This window comes from Opisthocomus hoazin, chromosome 29, assembly GCF_030867145.1.
Source record: "Opisthocomus hoazin isolate bOpiHoa1 chromosome 29, bOpiHoa1.hap1, whole genome shotgun sequence".
Lineage (NCBI taxonomy): Eukaryota > Metazoa > Chordata > Aves > Opisthocomiformes > Opisthocomidae > Opisthocomus > Opisthocomus hoazin.
In genome coordinates, this window is record NC_134442.1 from 4,413,975 (window position 1) to 4,430,143 (window position 16,169).

At 58.9% G+C, this 16,169-nt stretch overlaps 2 protein-coding genes across 4 annotated transcripts; both read left to right on the forward strand.

Annotated features, from left to right (window-relative positions):
• The first annotated feature begins 1,743 nt into the window (after positions 1 to 1,743).
• On the forward strand, positions 1,744 to 5,811 carry LOC142364797 (acrosin-like). The gene is made up of 2 exons (XM_075444925.1): positions 1,744 to 1,871; positions 5,476 to 5,811. Exons 1-2 carry the CDS (start codon positions 1,762 to 1,764, stop codon positions 5,678 to 5,680), a joined length of 315 nt encoding a protein of 104 aa, XP_075301040.1. The 5' UTR covers positions 1,744 to 1,761; the 3' UTR covers positions 5,681 to 5,811.
• A 2,114-nt stretch (positions 5,812 to 7,925) lies between these two features.
• Positions 7,926 to 15,519, forward strand: LOC142364847 (urokinase-type plasminogen activator-like). Of its 3 annotated transcripts, XM_075444967.1 has the most exons (5): positions 7,926 to 8,560; positions 8,679 to 8,776; positions 10,900 to 11,070; positions 12,274 to 12,419; positions 15,291 to 15,519. In XM_075444967.1, the coding sequence occupies exons 3-5, from the start codon at positions 10,924 to 10,926 to the stop codon at positions 15,493 to 15,495; spliced, it is 498 nt and encodes a 165-aa protein (XP_075301082.1). In that variant the 5' UTR covers positions 7,926 to 8,560; positions 8,679 to 8,776; positions 10,900 to 10,923; the 3' UTR covers positions 15,496 to 15,519. The 3 variants fall into 3 exon arrangements, with proteins under 3 accessions (XP_075301082.1, XP_075301081.1, XP_075301080.1); XM_075444966.1 differs by having other exon boundaries at positions 7,926 to 8,776; XM_075444965.1 differs by lacking the exons at positions 7,926 to 8,560; positions 8,679 to 8,776 and adding an exon at positions 9,689 to 10,643.
• Positions 15,520 to 16,169: the final 650 nt, after the last annotated feature.

A 16,169-nucleotide genomic window follows, 5' to 3' on the forward strand; every position in this document is an offset into this window, starting at 1 on the left:
CCAGGGCCCCTCCTCCCCCCTTGCAGCGCTCCTCTCTGTCTCCTCTGCACCCCCCAGCTGTCCCCGTGTTCTGGAACCCCCCGTCTCCATGATGCTGAGGCCGCCGGGGTGGTGGTGGGGTGGACAAGGCTGGGTGGGGGTGATGCTTGCCCTGGGGCCATCGGCTCCCCCACATCCCCTCCGTGCAGCCCCAGCGACCCCGCAGCAGCCTGCAGGGTGGTGAGGAGGGGCAGGACGTGGCTGCCGTCCAGTGTCTGCCCTGAGGTGGCGAGGACGGGGGGGATGTGGGGCTGGGGTCTGCCCCCCGGAGCAGGGGCGTCCCAGGGCTGATGCTCTCCCCCATCCCCACAGCTCCTGCACATCATCTCCTTCCTGACGCTGCCCGCCCTGCTGAGACGGGGCCAGACCTGCCGCTGCCTCCACGAGGGCTGCGACAGCGAGGCCGCCTGCACCTCCTCTGCACCGCTCTCTGCCCCGCCGCCGCCAGCGCCCGCCCCTGCAAGAGGGCCACCATCCTCAGCTGTGAGTCTGTCATTGCCAAGGGACGGGGTGGGGGTGGCGCTTGGTCTCCAGGACTCATCTTTAGTGTCCAAACTTTTATTGTAGGTTTTAATGCCTTCTTTTTAGGACCCAAAGCCTCCTTTTTAGGGTACAAACCCTCATTTCTAAGTTCCAAACCCAGGGCTCATAGCATCATTTTGAAGGTGCAGAGCCTCCTTTTCAGAGTCCAAAGCATTGTTTATAGGGTCCAAAGTCTCCATTTGAGGTCTCAACCCTCATCTTTATCTTCAAAACCCTGCTTTTCAGGAGCCAAAGCCTCCATGTAGAATCAAAACTGCTCCTTTAGACTTAGAAGCCTTGTTTGTTTGATGTCCCAAGCTTCATTCTGAGGGTCTAAAATCCCATTTCAACAGTACAAAGCCCTGATTTTCAAACCCAAAGCATCACTTCAGGGCTTAAAACCATCAGAAGTTCAGGGTTCAATGCCTCAATGTAATTTCCAAAGCCCCATTTTCAGGGCCCAATGTTGCATTCTTAAGCCCCAAGCCATCCTTTGGCGGGTCTAAACTCTACTTTGAAGGGTCCCAAGCCCTCTTTTACACCTGAAAGCCTCCACTGGAAGTGCCCAGAGCCCTCTATTTGGGACGAAATCTCCATTTCTGGAGGCCATGGAGGAACCAAGTCGTTCCCCTCCTTTTCAGGGTCTAAAGCGTCCCTTGTAGCATCTAGCCTATCCTTTGGAGTGCCCAGAGCCCCATTTTCAGGGCTGAAGCCCTCGTTTATGGGATCCAAACCTGTCTTTTATCACTCACAACCTTCTTTTAGGGCCCACAGTTCCATTTTGAGGGTCCTAACTCTCATTTTGGAGGCAGAAAGCCTCTTTTTAGGCTCCAGAGCTATATTTCTAGCATCCAAAGCATCATTTTGACTTTCCAAAGTCTTAGCTTTGGTGGCAGAGCAGAGAGCAGCCTGGTCCCACTGAGCGCAAGGCTGCTCTCCTGCCTCGGCTGCCCTCAGCCCGCCGTTGCTCTGCACACCACTGCCCACGCGATGACCCACAGAGGTCCCTTCCAACCCCTAACACACCGCCCTGGCAGTTTTCCTGTGGAGCGCTGGGGACAGCTGCCCAGGGGAACGGGGAGATGGCTCTGCCCCGTCCTGCTGCGAGAGCAGGGCTCGGCCCTGGTGCTGAGGGCACTGAGCGTCTGCCTTGCTGCTCTCCAGCTCCTCCGGCGGGCGTGGAGCCCTCCGTCACCAGGCATGGGAAGTGTGCGGCTCCAGCGTACGCACCCGTGGGTGTCCCAGGGCACACGTGGAGATCCCGCCTGGACCCGGGGAGTGACAGCTCTGCAGCCGCTCGTTCAGGCGAGGTGAGCACGCTTTGTTTTTGCCCTGCGCTAGTGGGGCACGAAGCACTCAGCCCAGCCCTTGAGCGAGCTGTGCATGCTTTCAGCCAGCTGGCACTTGTGCCGCTGCTCAGGAGAGCCCCTGCAGGTGAATTTGCCGCCTTGGCTTGAAAAACAGGCCAGCACTTCCCTGCTCTTGGGCTGTTGTCCTCTGCCCTCGGTGATTCCTGCCCTGGCAAGTCCAAGAGACGCCTCTGTGAATGCCCGCCTGTGCAGTGCGTGTCCTTCTGGCCTGGGGCCGTCAAAGCAGATCTCCCTGCAGCTAAGTGATGGCTGGGAAATGCGTACCCTTGCAGCCCCAGTGTCCTCCAGTGACAACCTGCTGGTCAGCTGAGTCCCCAGGGCTGGCTCAAAGCCTGCACAGTGGGACGCAACTGCTGCCTCACAAGACCTCTTTCTGTCCTACAAGAGGTCGATGGTGATAGCACCATCTGGAGGGCACAAAGCCTTTTTTTAGGGTCCAAACCCTCCTTTGCAGGGTCAAACCCTCATTGATAAGTTGCAAGCTTCGCTTTTACAATTCACAGACTCCTTTTAAGGGACCAAAGCATTCTCTTGAAGGCCCAAAGTCTGATTTGAGTGTCAAAGGGCTCCTTTTTAGAGTCCAAAGCCTTATTTGTAGGGTCTAAAGTCTCCTTTCATGGCACCAAAGCCTCATTATCTGGATCCATAGCCTAATTTAGAGGATCCAGTCGGCAAGCTGGAGGGTCCAAAGCCTCATTTTAGCATCCAAACTGCTCATTTTGGGTACAAAGCCTCACTTGTTTAATGACCGAAGCCTCATTTGGAGGCTCCAAAGACCTGTTTTTAGCATACAGAGCCCTAGCTTTTGGCACCAAAACATCATGTGAGGGCAAAAGTCCTGATTTGAGGGTTCAGCATCTCATTTTCATTTCCAAAGCCTTATTTTCACATCCCAACGCCCCATGCTTCAGGCCCAAACTCTTTTTTGGAGAGTCCAAAGTCTCACTTCTAGGGCCAAACCCCTCTTACAGCTCTAGGCCTGCACTGAAGTGTTTCGTTTTATGGGGCAACAGAGGAACCAAGAGGTTCCCCTCCTTTGCAGGGCCCAAAGCGTCATTTGTAGACACTCTCCATCCATTTTAGATCCCAGAGCCTTATTTGCAGGGCGGAAATCCTCATTTTTTTGGGTCCAAAGCTGTCTTTTATTAGCCATAGACTTTCTTAGGGCACACCGTTCCCTTGTTAGGGTTTAAACCCTCACTTTCAGAGCAGAAAGCATCTTTTTAGGATCCAAAGCTCTATTGGTAGTGACCTCCCCAGGGCCAGGACTCTGCGCTTCCCCTGGCTGCACTTGTTGGGGCTCTGCTGGGGCAGGGTGCGACCCTGGGCTGGTGCAGAGAGCAGCACCACGTCGTGACTCTGTGCAGGAGCAGGGTTTTGGGTGCCACCGTCGCGAGGCTGCGCCCAGCAGTGCAGGCTGGTCGGGGAGCAGCGCCCCGAGACGTGGGGGCAGAGGGTGCGGGAAGAGGGGGACAGGCGTGGGGTGCTGAGCGATGGGGCATGGGCTGGCCCTGGAGACCCCCGGGCTGGAGACATCTGCCCCGGGACCAGTGCAGAGCTGCAGGCCTGGAGCTGGGCAGCACTTGCCTTGGGGGAGAACAACAAAATAGTGCCTGGCACGCGCAGAAGGACCCCTCAGCGTTCACATCCCACCCCTCCCTGTAAAAGAAAAGCTAAAAAGGGTGAGGACAGCAAAGCCATCTGCGCTGTTGGTAACACTGAGACTTTTTCTGTCATTTGCATGCGATTCTTTTATTTGGCTAATGGGATCTGGGAGCCCTTGAGGGCCAGCGTGTGCTGCAGCTGGTGGCCCAGTCCTGGTTCGGCCGTCTGGCGAGGGCCCCTCCAGGGTCCCTGGTGTGGTGCTGGCCTCTTGTTGGCTGGAGAGTCCTCAGAGCTGCTGGTGCTCCTCTTTGGGGGTGGCCGTGGCCCCCCGGGGGCGTTCCCTGCCCCAGCTGGTAGTGGAGGGCCTGGGCACAGCCTCCCCAGGCTCCTCCTGGGGCTCTTCTTGCTCCGTGGGGATGGCAGCGGGAGCAGCGGGGCAGCTGCCAGGTGCCCACCAACAGCGGCGCATGAGGTGCCGAGGAGCTCGTCCGTGCCGGATCTCGCAGGGCTGCCGGGGGAGGCAGAGACCCTCCTCAGGAGGCAGCGGGGTCGGGGGCATCTTGGTCAACATGGCCATGATGGTGTCTTCCACCATGGCTGACTCCAACCCCCTGTTGTCAAAGATCTGCTCCAGCTCCTGCTGGACCCAGGGCTGCATGGTCTGCAGGAGCATTGGGTGGTTCTGGAAAAGGTCGCTCCCGTTCGGGGTACAATATAATACAGACAATAATAAACTGTATAGCGCAGTCCCATACCTACCATACCCACAATACCCACAATGGCTGCAAAACAATAAAAACTACACAATACGTACTGTACAGAGCAATGCATACTCTACATACAGTAATCTACATGCAACATATTATAAAACAAAATACCTTAGAAAACTAAACACTCGAGAATGACCAAGCGCCACCCCCACCCCGTCCCTTGGCAATGACAGAGCCAGTGTGGAGCGTGCTCCATCTGTGTTTCGCTGTGCTTTGTGCAGGACAGGATGGCAGTGCTTGGCTATGCTTGGTTGATTTGGCTTGCCCATCCCTGCTTGCCTGCCGCGGCTGTAAGCAGATTGGCTCTTCAGCCCCCAACCAGGTGCCTACTGCCTGTAGTAGTTCCGTTCTGCGGTGTCAGTTTCTTTGGGAAGGACCTGGTGGCAAGCGGCTGCGCAGAGCGGGGTGGCAGTGAACTTCCCAAAGAGGCTATGGTGCCACACTTGGTTTTCCCGGCTAGCTGTTAGCAGGCAGCACTGGGAGGCAGGCGCTGCTGCCTGCCACGAGGTCTGCAGAGCCTCGTCCCGCAAGCGGAGCATTCAGCGGGGGTCTGCTGGGGGTGTCCGAGCCCAGCTTCTGCCTCCCCTCCTGCTCGGAACCCTCCATGTTGCCCGCCCCCCCCTAGAATCCACCGTGCCCAGCACCCGGAACCAGCCACTCTGTGACATCAGCCACGGGGCCAAGGGTTCCCAGGGCAGCGGGACTGCTGCAGGCACTACGTCGGCTGCTGCACTGCTGGCCACCAGCTCTCGCTTCTTGCAGCTGCCACGTGCCGCTGGCAGCCATGAATTTTCTCCCCGTCCTGGTCCTGCTGGCCGTGTGCTGGCCGGCGTACGGCATGTGGGACAACTGTGGGTAAGTGGCCCGAGGCTCTGGGAGGGAGCTGGGGCAGCCCTTGTGGGCTTCACTGGCGGGTGCTCGCTTTTCCCCCTGGCCACACCAAAGCTTCCCAAACGCCATGTGGGAGCCTCAGTTCCTTGCCAGCAGCCAGGCCGCTGGCACAACTCGCCTACGGGGCTCAAGCACAAACAGGGGTAGATGGACGCATGCCCCACAGGGTTCCGCGGCCCTGCTGTCCATGCAGCGCCTGGTGGGGGGGAAGGGGGCTGACCTGCAGCCTGAACAGCAGCAAGCCACCGAGCAGGACATTCATCAGTTTCTGCTTACAGAGGGACCTGCGGGCACCGGCCCGTGGATTCTTACTACGGCATGTCACGCGTCGTGGGTGGCACCGATGCCCAGCTAGGGGCCTGGCCCTGGATCGTCAGCATCCAGAAGCCCATCATAGGAGGCATGGCGCATGTCTGCGGAGGGTCTCTCATCAGCCCACAGTGGGTGCTGACAGCAGCCCACTGCTTCATCACGCCCGGGTAAGGAGGACCAGGGAACAGCCCCACAGCACTAGCACGTGCCCGCTCCACAGCAGCACGTGCTAGCGCCATCCCGCTTCCCTGCAGCACGCCCAGTGCCTGGGCACTGCCAAGCCCAGCTGAGAGACTGCTCGCGAGAGGGCTGGGCTCACGCCACGGCTTCCTAGCAGCCTCCCGCCCGACACTCCTTGTGCCCAAGGCGTGCTAGGGCAGTCGCACCCTCCGTAGCGCTGCCTTCCTCTCTGCCCTGTGCAGCAGAAGGCAGGCAACTGCTGGGCTGCTTGCAGCACGGGGCTGCGCTCCCTCTGACCCCTCTCTCCACCTGCCTTGCAGGCACATCACCATGTGGCACGTGGTGATCGGGGCCAGCCACTTGACTCAGCTGGGCCCTGAGACCCAAGTGCGCACTATTAAGCGGCTACTGGTTCACGAGCACTACTACAACATCACGCAGAGGAACGACATTGCCTTGCTGGAATTGGACCAGCCTGTCCTGTGCGGCTACTACGTGCAGCTTGCCTGTGTGCCCGACGCCTGGCTGAGAGTGTCGCAGCTGAGAAGCTGCTACGTCAGTGGCTGGGGTTCCACGACTGCAAGAGGTGAGTTCCCAAAAGGGAGGGGTGTCCTGAGCGCAGGCTGGGCACACTGGGGAGGCGGGGTGGGCTTCCTGACAGCAGAGGCGAAAGCCAGAGTCGGGCTGCGGGGTGCATGCCGATGGAGAGGTGGGCCTGGCCCATTACCCCAAGCAAGACAGAAGGGAGACAGCAGCGGCACAGTGCCTCTGGAGACGCAAAGCCCAGCCCTAGGGCAGGGCTTCAGCCAGACGCCGGGGGCATGGGGAGGGGAGGAGAGGAGAACTGGCAGCGAGCTGCTGGCTGTTAACTCCTTTCTGTGCTGACAGCTGGGGGACCAAGTTATGTCCTGCAGGAGGCCAAGGTCCGCCTCATCGATATCAAGCTCTGCAACAGCAGCCGCTGGTACGGAGGGGCCATCCACAGCCACAACTTGTGTGCTGGCTATCCGCAGGGCGGCATCGACACCTGCCAGGTAGGAGCGTGCTACAAGTCCACCCCCAACAGCACAGGCAGCCCTGTGGCAACCGCCCAAACCTGCCCCAGCGCGTGCTTTGCCTGGCAAGTCAGCCTGCCACTGCTGGGTCCCCTCCACTCTTGGGGTTCACCTCCCCTTGCCCAGATGCAGGTCCTTGCCCAGGGCCGCCCTTGTCCCAGAGGCCTGGCTCTCTGCCCACAAAGCCCATCTAGTGCTCTTGGCAGCCCACAGCTCCAGAGCCCAGTCCTGCAACATCCCCCTTCCACACATCCAGGATCACTGTGCAAAGAGGACAGAGACAGAGCCCTGCCTGACTGGCCCACCACCCCCTGCCAGACAAGCTTCTGTAGGCTCCAGCACCTGAGCAGAGCCTTTGTGTGCAGTCAGGACAGCTCTGGCAGCTGCTGCGGGAGAGAAGGAGCCAGCCAGAGTGCTGACCGGGGCCACCCAACACCACCTTAACCCTCTTTCCTCCGCTGCAGGGTGACAGCGGTGGTCCTCTGGTCTGCAAAGATAACACCTACGACTACTTCTGGCTTGTTGGAGTGACCAGCTGGGGGAGAGGCTGTGCCAGACCAAACCAGCCTGGAGTCTACACCTCCACGCAGCACTTCTACGACTGGATCCTGCTACAGATGGGACTGCACTCAGCAAGAAGAGATAGTCCAACAGCACGGCCATGGAGTCATTTTCTCTCCACCTCAAGCGCCTCTCAGAGGCCAAGGCCAACACCAGCACCAACACAGTCGGGCAGCATTAGCTCCTGTCCATTTCCACGCCAGAAGCTGGTGGAATTCTTTACTCGGCTGAAGGAGCTCCTGCAGTTCCTCAGGGGAAAAAAGGCTTGAGGAGCAGGATCAACAGGAACCAGCGCAGGCTGCACTGGACCATGATGATTTCCTTCTGGGGCAATGCCTGCTGCTCCAAAGGCAGCCTCAGCATCAAAGGCCTGCTCTGTGCTGCCCGCTCTCCTCCCCGTGCACACAAATGCTGAAGCTGACTTAGTTCTTGGAATAAAGTTGCCAGGTTTCACAGTTAACCGTGCCTGAGTCCAATTCACTCTCGTGCGCAAGGCAAGGATTTCCACGCCCGGCAAAATGAGGCTGCAGGCAGTCAAGGAGGGCACAAAGGGCAAGAGTCGCTCAGCAGGGCTGGCAACATGCCTGGTCAGACAGGAGCGTGCTCAGAGCCACCATGGCATGAAGAAGACTGGCACATTGAGGCTAGAAAGAGGACGCAAAATAATGATGTGGCATGCAGACAACTCTGGGGATGATGATTAGGACCTGGTTGAAGCATCTGCTAATTGGAAATATGAAAGAAAGCTGGCAGGAGTTACAGTGCCATGAGGAAGAGCCAGATGTCACCAGAAGTTAAGGGGGAATGGTGTGAGAGGTGGCCAGACTTCAGCAATATCTGAAGGAAGAGCTGGGGTCATTCTGGGGACAACATCACGAACAGGAACGACATTGCCTTGCTGGAATTGGACCAGCCTGTCCAGTGCGGCTACTACGTGCAGCTTGCCTGTGTGCCCGACGCCTGGCTGAGAGTGTCGCAGCTGAGAAGCTGCTACGTCAGTGGCTGGGGTTCCACGACTGCAAGAGGTGAGTTCCCAAAAGGGACTTGTTTGGCAGGCACAGAGTGACTTCTGCCAGCCCAAGCCCTTACCAAGAGAAACAAGTCCTTCAGCTTCACCTCAGGCAGGCCGGCGTTTCACTGGTCATTTGGCCAACAGAGAAAGTGATGGAGGAAGGTGGGGTCATCCCAGATCACAAAACAACTCTTCTCTAGAGCTGAAACTCAGCTTCTGGAATCTCCTGGCTCCTAGTCCTGGGTAATGTGCTTGATACGTCTGGGCTAAGCTCCTGAATCGTGAAGAAAAAGTTTTTCTTTGTGTAGGGGTGGCGCGACCACAGGTATTTCCAACATATTGTACAACCTCTCTTCTCCAGGAGAAACCTAGACTGAGAGAAGAAATGTGGAAATATCACCAGAGGAGGAGACAGAAGGAGTGTGAGCTCGGGAAGGTGTGGATGCTGACAAGAAGCAGGTGCTCAAATGTTACTGCTTTGCACACACCCTGTGTGCTCACCTTCTCCCAGAATCCCACAGCTGTGTAGCAGGAGGGCTTTGGTAGGGCAGTGTCAGCCTCACCCCAGCCGGGGCCTGGAGCAGAGCCTGCCCCTCCGACAGCAGCATGGCTGCCTGGCAGCTGGGTGGGAAAAAGGGAAATGGCAGCCCCCGGGGGAAGCAGGGTTGCCCGGGGAGCATCCCAATGCCATCCCTTCCCAGCAGCCCAAGGCAGCACAGCGCATGCTGACCCCGGGTGTCCTTACAGCAGAGCCCCAGCTGCCCCGCTGGAGCACAGAGACCTGGAGGGGAGGAGGAGGGGAGACGCTTTAGGCAGCCTGCCCCCTCCCCAGACACCCCCGGGCATGGAAAGGCCCCGCGCCCTGCCAAGCCGGCGAGTCGCCACTCGTGCCGCGGTGCAGAGGCGGCCACCTCCTGCGTGCTCTGGGCTGGCGCAGCCTTGCCCTGAGCCGGGGGAAGGTTCCCTGTGCCTCAGTCCAGAGTCCTCACCTGCAAAGCCTCATTTTCAGGGCCAAAATCCTCATTTTTGGGGCCCCAACCTGTCTGTTCTTGCCCACAGCCGCGTATTTCCCTGTCCCACTTCACCGCTCTCCACAGCTTCCCCAGGAGGGGACGTGAGAGGGAGGTGCTGAGCTCTGCTGCTGGGGTCCAGGGACAGGATGCGTGGGAACGGCTCAGAGCTGCGTCAGGGCAGGTTCAGCTGGGCTGAAGGATCCGTTTCTGCACCGAGAGGGCGGCCGGGCGCTGGGACAGGCTGCCTGAGAGGCGGTCGGTGCCCCCGGCCTGTCCGTGCCCAGGAGCCCTTTGGGCAGTGCCCTCCATGCTCTGCTGTCAGGCCGGGCCAGCCCTGCAGGGCGGGCGGTTGGACGGGGCGATGGCTGCCGCTCCCTCCCCAGCCGAAGCTCCCTGCTCTGCCGTGCCCACAGGGTCACCGCGAGCACCCAGCCCACCCTGTGGAGTTCATCACCACATCGCCTGGGAGCAGGGCAGGCACCGGCGGAGGGGAGAGCGGCCCCTCAGGCAGCCAATAGCGGAGAGCAGCACCTCAGGGGAGGGTGGGCACTGCATCTGGGCAGAGTGACAGCACTGTCAGCCAATGGCAGGTCATCACTTCAGGTGAAGGGCAGGCACTGCAGCCCAGCAGCCTGACCACCTGGGGTCCAATCAGAGGCAGCAGCACCTCAGGGGCGGGTGGGCATTGCATCTGGGCAGAGTGACAGCCCTGGCAGCCAATGGCAGGTCATTCCCTCAGGTGAAGGGCAGGCACTGTAACCCAGCAGCCTGACCACAAGGGGGCCAATCAGAGGCAGCGTCACCTCAGGGGAGGGTGGGCACTGCATCTGGGCAGAGTGACAGCACTGTCAGCCAATGGCAGGTCATCACTTCAGGTGAAGGGCAGGCACTGCAGCCCAGCAGCCTGACCACCTGGGGTCCAATCAGAGGCAGCAGCACCTCAGGGGCGGGTGGGCATTGCATCTGGGCAGAGTGACAGCCCTGGCAGCCAATGGCAGGTCATTCCCTCAGGTGAAGGGCAGGCACTGTAACCCAGCAGCCTGACCACAAGGGGGCCAATCAGAGGCAGCAGCACCTCAGGGGAGGAGACTGACAGCCCTCCCGACCTCTGCCGGCCAAGACTACATGGGAAGGAGGCGGGCCCCGATTGCAGCCAGGCCCAGCTTCACCATGGCTCCTGTGGGGCCTTCCCCGAGGCCGAGCAGCCCCTGGACCAGGCCCAGGGCCCCTCCTCCCCCCTTGCAGCGCTCCTCTCTGTCTCCTCTGCACCCCCCAGCTGTCCCCGTGTTCTGGAACCCCCCGTCTCCATGATGGTGAGGCCGCCGGGGTGGCGGTGGGGTGGACAAGGCTGGGTGGGGGTGATGCTTGCCCTGGGCCATCGGCTCCCCCACATCCACTCCGCGCAGCCCCAGCGACCCCGCAGCAGCCTGCAGGGTGGTGAGGAGGGGCAGGACGTGGCTGCCGTCCAGTGTCTGCCCTGAGGTGGCGAGGACGGGGGGGATGTGGGGCTGGGGTCTGCCCCCCGGAGCAGGGGCGTCCCAGGGCTGATGCTCTCCCCCATCCCCACAGCTCCTGCACATCATCTCCTTCCTGATGCTGCCCGCCCTGCTGAGACGGGGCCAGACCTGCCCTTGCCTCCACGAGGGCTGCGACAGCGAGGCCGCCTGCACCTCCTCTGCACCGCTCTCTGCCCCGCCGCCGCCAGCGCCCGCCCCTGCAAGAGGGCCACCATCCTCAGCTGTGAGTCTGTCATTGCCAAGGGACGGGGTGGGGGTGGCGCTTGGTCTCCAGGACTCATCTTTAGTGTCCAAACTTTTATTGTAGGTTTTAATGCCTTCTTTTTAGGACCCAAAGCCTCCTTTTTAGGGTACAAACCCTCATTTCTAAGTTCCAAACCCAGGGCTCATAGCATCATTTTGAAGGTGCAGAGCCTCCTTTTCAGAGTCCAAAGCATTGTTTATAGGGTCCAAAGTCTCCATTTGAGGTCTCAACCCTCATCTTTATCTTCAAAACCCTGCTTTTCATGAGCCAAAGCCTCCATGTAGAATCAAAACTGCTCCTTTAGACTTAGAAGCCTTGTTTGTTTGATGTCCCAAGCTTCATTCTGAGGGTCTAAAATCCCATTTCAACAGTACAAAGCCCTGATTTTCAAACCCAAAGCATCACTTCAGGGCTTAAAACCATCAGAAGTTCAGGGTTCAATGCCTCAATGTAATTTCCAAAGCCCCATTTTCAGGGCCCAATGTTGCATTCTTAAGCCCCAAGCCATCCTTTGGCGGGTCTAAACTCTACTTTGAAGGGTCCCAAGCCCTCTTTTACACCTGAAAGCCTCCACTGGAAGTGCCCAGAGCCCTCTATTTGGGACGAAATCTCCATTTCTGGAGGCCATGGAGGAACCAAGTCGTTCCCCTCCTTTTCAGGGTCTAAAGCGTCCCTTGTAGCATCTAGCCTATCCTTTGGAGTGCCCAGAGCCCCATTTTCAGGGCTGAAGCCCTCGTTTATGGGATCCAAACCTGTCTTTTATCACTCACAACCTTCTTTTAGGGCCCACAGTTCCATTTTGAGGGTCCTAACTCTCATTTTGGAGGCAGAAAGCCTCTTTTTAGGCTCCAGAGCTATATTTCTAGCATCCAAAGCATCATTTTGACTTTCCAAAGTCTTAGCTTTGGTGGCAGAGCAGAGAGCAGCCTGGTCCCACTGAGTGCAAAGCTGCTCTCCCGCCTCGGCTGCCCTCAGCCCGCCGTTGCTCTGCACACCGCTGCCCACGCGATGACCCACAGAGGTCCCTTCCAACCCCTAACACACCGCCCTGGCAGTTTGCCTGTGGAGCGCTGGGGACAGCTGCCCAGGGGAACGGGGAGATGGCTCTGCCCCGTCCTGCTGCGAGAGCAGGGCTCGGCCCTGGTGCTGAGGGCACTGAGCGTCTGCCTTGCTGCTCTCCAGCTCCTCCGGCGTGCGTGGAGCCCTCCGTCACCAGGCATGGGAAGTGTGCGGCTCCAGCGTACGCACCCGTGGGTGTCCCAGGGCACACGTGGAGATCCCGCCTGGACCCGGGGAGTGACAGCTCTGCAGCCGCTCGTTCAGGCGAGGTGAGCACGCTTTGTTTTTGCCCTGCGTTAGTGGGGCACGAAGCACTCAGCCCAGCCCTTGAGCGAGCTGTGCATGCTTTCAGCCAGCTGGCACTTGTGCCGCTGCTCAGGAGAGCCCCTGCAGGTGAATTTGCCGCCTTGGCTTGAAAAACAGGCCAGCACTTCCCTGCTCTTGGGCTGTTGTCCTCTGCCCTCGGTGATTCCTGCCCTGGCAAGTCCAAGAGACGCCTCTGTGAATGCCCGCCTGTGCAGTGCGTGTCCTTCTGGCCTGGGGCCGTCAAAGCAGATCTCCCTGCAGCTAAGTGATGGCTGGGAAATGCGTACCCTTGCAGCCCCAGTGTCCTCCAGTGACAACCTGCTGGTCAGCTGAGTCCCCAGGGCTGGCTCAAAGCCTGCACAGTGGGACGCAACTGCTGCCTCACAAGACCTCTTTCTGTCCTACAAGAGGTCGATGGTGATAGCACCATCTGGAGGGCACAAAGCCTTTTTTTAGGGTCCAAACCCTCCTTTGCAGGGTCAAACCCTCATTGATAAGTTGCAAGCTTCGCTTTTACAATTCACAGACTCCTTTTAAGGGACCAAAGCATTCTCTTGAAGGCCCAAAGTCTGATCTGAGTGTCAAAGGGCTCCTTTTTAGAGTCCAAAGCCTTATTTGTAGGGTCTAAAGTCTCCTTTCATGGCACCAAAGCCTCATTATCTGGATCCATAGCCTAATTTAGAGGATCCAGTCGGCAAGCTGGAGGGTCCAAAGCCTCATTTTAGCATCCAAACTGCTCATTTTGGGTACAAAGCCTCACTTGTTTAATGACCGAAGCCTCATTTGGAGGCTCCAAAGACCTGTTTTTAGCATACAGAGCCCTAGCTTTTGGCACCAAAACATCATGTGAGGGCAAAAGTCCTGATTTGAGGGTTCAGCATCTCATTTTCATTTCCAAAGCCTTATTTTCACATCCCAACGCCCCATGCTTCAGGCCCAAACTCTTTTTTGGAGAGTCCAAAGTCTCACTTCTAGGGCCAAACCCCTCTTACAGCTCTAGGCCTGCACTGGAGTGTTTCGTTTTATGGGGCAACAGAGGAACCAAGAGGTTCCCCTCCTTTGCAGGGCCCAAAGCGTCATTTGTAGACACTCTCCATCCATTTTAGATCCCAGAGCCTTATTTGCAGGGCGGAAATCCTCATTTTTTTGGGTCCAAAGCTGTCTTTTATTAGCCATAGACTTTCTTAGGGCACACCGTTCCCTTGTTAGGGTTTAAACCCTCACTTTCAGAGCAGAAAGCATCTTTTTAGGATCCAAAGCTCTATTGGTAGTGACCTCCCCAGGGCCAGGACTCTGCGCTTCCCCTGGCTGCACTTGTTGGGGCTCTGCTGGGGCAGGGTGCGACCCTGGGCTGGTGCAGAGAGCAGCACCACGTCGTGACTCTGTGCAGGAGCAGGGTTTTGGGTGCCACCGTCGCGAGGCTGCGCCCAGCAGTGCAGGCTGGTCGGGGAGCAGCGCCCCGAGACGTGGGGGCAGAGGGTGCGGGAAGAGGGGGACAGGCGTGGGGTGCTGAGCGATGGGGCACGGGCTGGCCCTGGAGACCCCCGGGCTGGAGACATCTGCCCCGGGACCAGTGCAGAGCTGCAGGCCTGGAGCTGGGCAGCACTTGCCTTGGGGGAGAACAACAAAATAGTGCCTGGCACGCGCAGAAGGACCCCTCAGCGTTCACATCCCACCCCTCCCTGTAAAAGAAAAGCTAAAAAGGGTGAGGACAGCAAAGCCATCTGCGCTGTTGGTAACACTGAGACTTTTTCTGTCATTTGCATGCGATTCTTTTATTTGGCTAATGGGATCTGGGAGCCCTTGAGGGCCAGCGTGTGCTGCAGCTGGTGGCCCAGTCCTGGTTCGGCCGTCTGGCGAGGGCCCCTCCAGGGTCCCTGGTGTGGTGCTGGCCTCTTGTTGGCTGGAGAGTCCTCAGAGCTGCTGGTGCTCCTCTTTGGGGGTGACCGTGGCCCCCCGGGGGCGTTCCCTGCCCCAGCTGGTAGTGGAGGGCCTGGGCACAGCCTCCCCAGGCTCCTCCTGGGGCTCTTCTTGCTCCGTGGGGATGGCAGCGGGAGCAGCGGGGCAGCTGCCAGGTGCCCACCAACAGCGGCGCATGAGGTGCCGAGGAGCTCGTCCGTGCCGGATCTCGCAGGGCTGCCGGGGGAGGCAGAGACCCTCCTCAGGAGGCAGCGGGGTCGGGGGCATCTTGGTCAACATGGCCATGATGGTGTCTTCCACCATGGCTGACTCCAACCCCCTGTTGTCAAAGATCTGCTCCAGCTCCTGCTGGACCCAGGGCTGCATGGTCTGCAGGAGCATTGGGTGGTTCTGGAAAAGGTCCATCCCGTTCGGGGTACAATATAATACAGACAATAATAAACTGTATAGCGCAGTCCCATACCTACCATACCCACAATACCCACAATGGCTGCAAAACAATAAAAACTACACAATACGTACTGTACAGAGCAATGCATACTCTACATACAGTAATCTACATGCAACATATTAGAAAACAAAATACCTTAGAAAACTAAACACTCGAGAATGACCAAGCGCCACCCCCACCCCGTCCCTTGGCAATGACAGAGCCAGCGTGGAGCGTGCTCCATCTGTGCCACACCAAAGCTTCCCAAACGCCATGTGGGAGCCTCAGTTCCTTGCCAGCAGCCAGGCCGCTGGCACAACTCGCCTACGGGGCTCAAGCACAAACAGGGGTAGATGGACGCATGCCCCACAGGGTTCCGCGGCCCTGCTGTCCATGCAGCGCCTGGTGGGGGGGAAGGGGGCTGACCTGCAGCCTGAACAGCAGCAAGCCACCGAGCAGGACATTCATCAGTTTCTGCTTACAGAGGGACCTGCGGGCACCGTCCCATGGATTCTTACTACGGCATGTCACGCGTCGTGGGTGGCACCGATGCCCAGCTAGGGGCCTGGCCCTGGATCGTCAGCATCCAGAAGCCCATCATAGGAGGCATGGCGCATGTCTGCGGAGGGTCTCTCATCAGCCCACAGTGGGTGCTGACAGCAGCCCACTGCTTCATCACGCCCGGGTAAGGAGGACCAGGGAACAGCCCCACAGCACTAGCACGTGCCCGCTCCACAGCAGCACGTGCTAGCGCCATCCCGCTTCCTTGCAGCACGCCCAGTGCCTGGGCACTGCCAAGCCCAGCTGAGAGACTGCTCGCGAGAGGGCTGGGCTCACGCCACGGCTTCCTAGCAGCCTCCCGCCCGACACTCCTTGTGCCCAAGGCGTGCTAGGGCAGTCGCACCCTCCGTAGCGCTGCCTTCCTCTCTGCCCTGTGCAGCAGAAGGCAGGCAACTGCTGGGCTGCTTGCAGCACGTGGCTGCGCTCCCTCTGACCCCTCTCTCCACCTGCCTTGCAGGCACATCACCATGTGGCACGTGGTGATCGGGGCCAGCCACTTGACTCAGCTGGGCCCTGAGACCCAAGTGCGCACTATTAAGCGGCTACTGGTTCACGAGCACTACTACAACATCACGCAGAGGAACGACATTGCCTTGCTGGAATTGGACCAGCCTGTCCTGTGCGGCTACTACGTGCAGCTTGCCTGTGTGCCCGACGCCTGGCTGAGAGTGTCGCAGCTGAGAAGCTGCTACGTCAGTGGCTGGGGTTCCACGACTGCAAGAGGTGAGTTCCCAAAAGGGAGTGGTGTCCTGAGCGCAGGCTGGGCACACTGGGGAGGCGGGGTGGGCTTCCTGACAGCAGA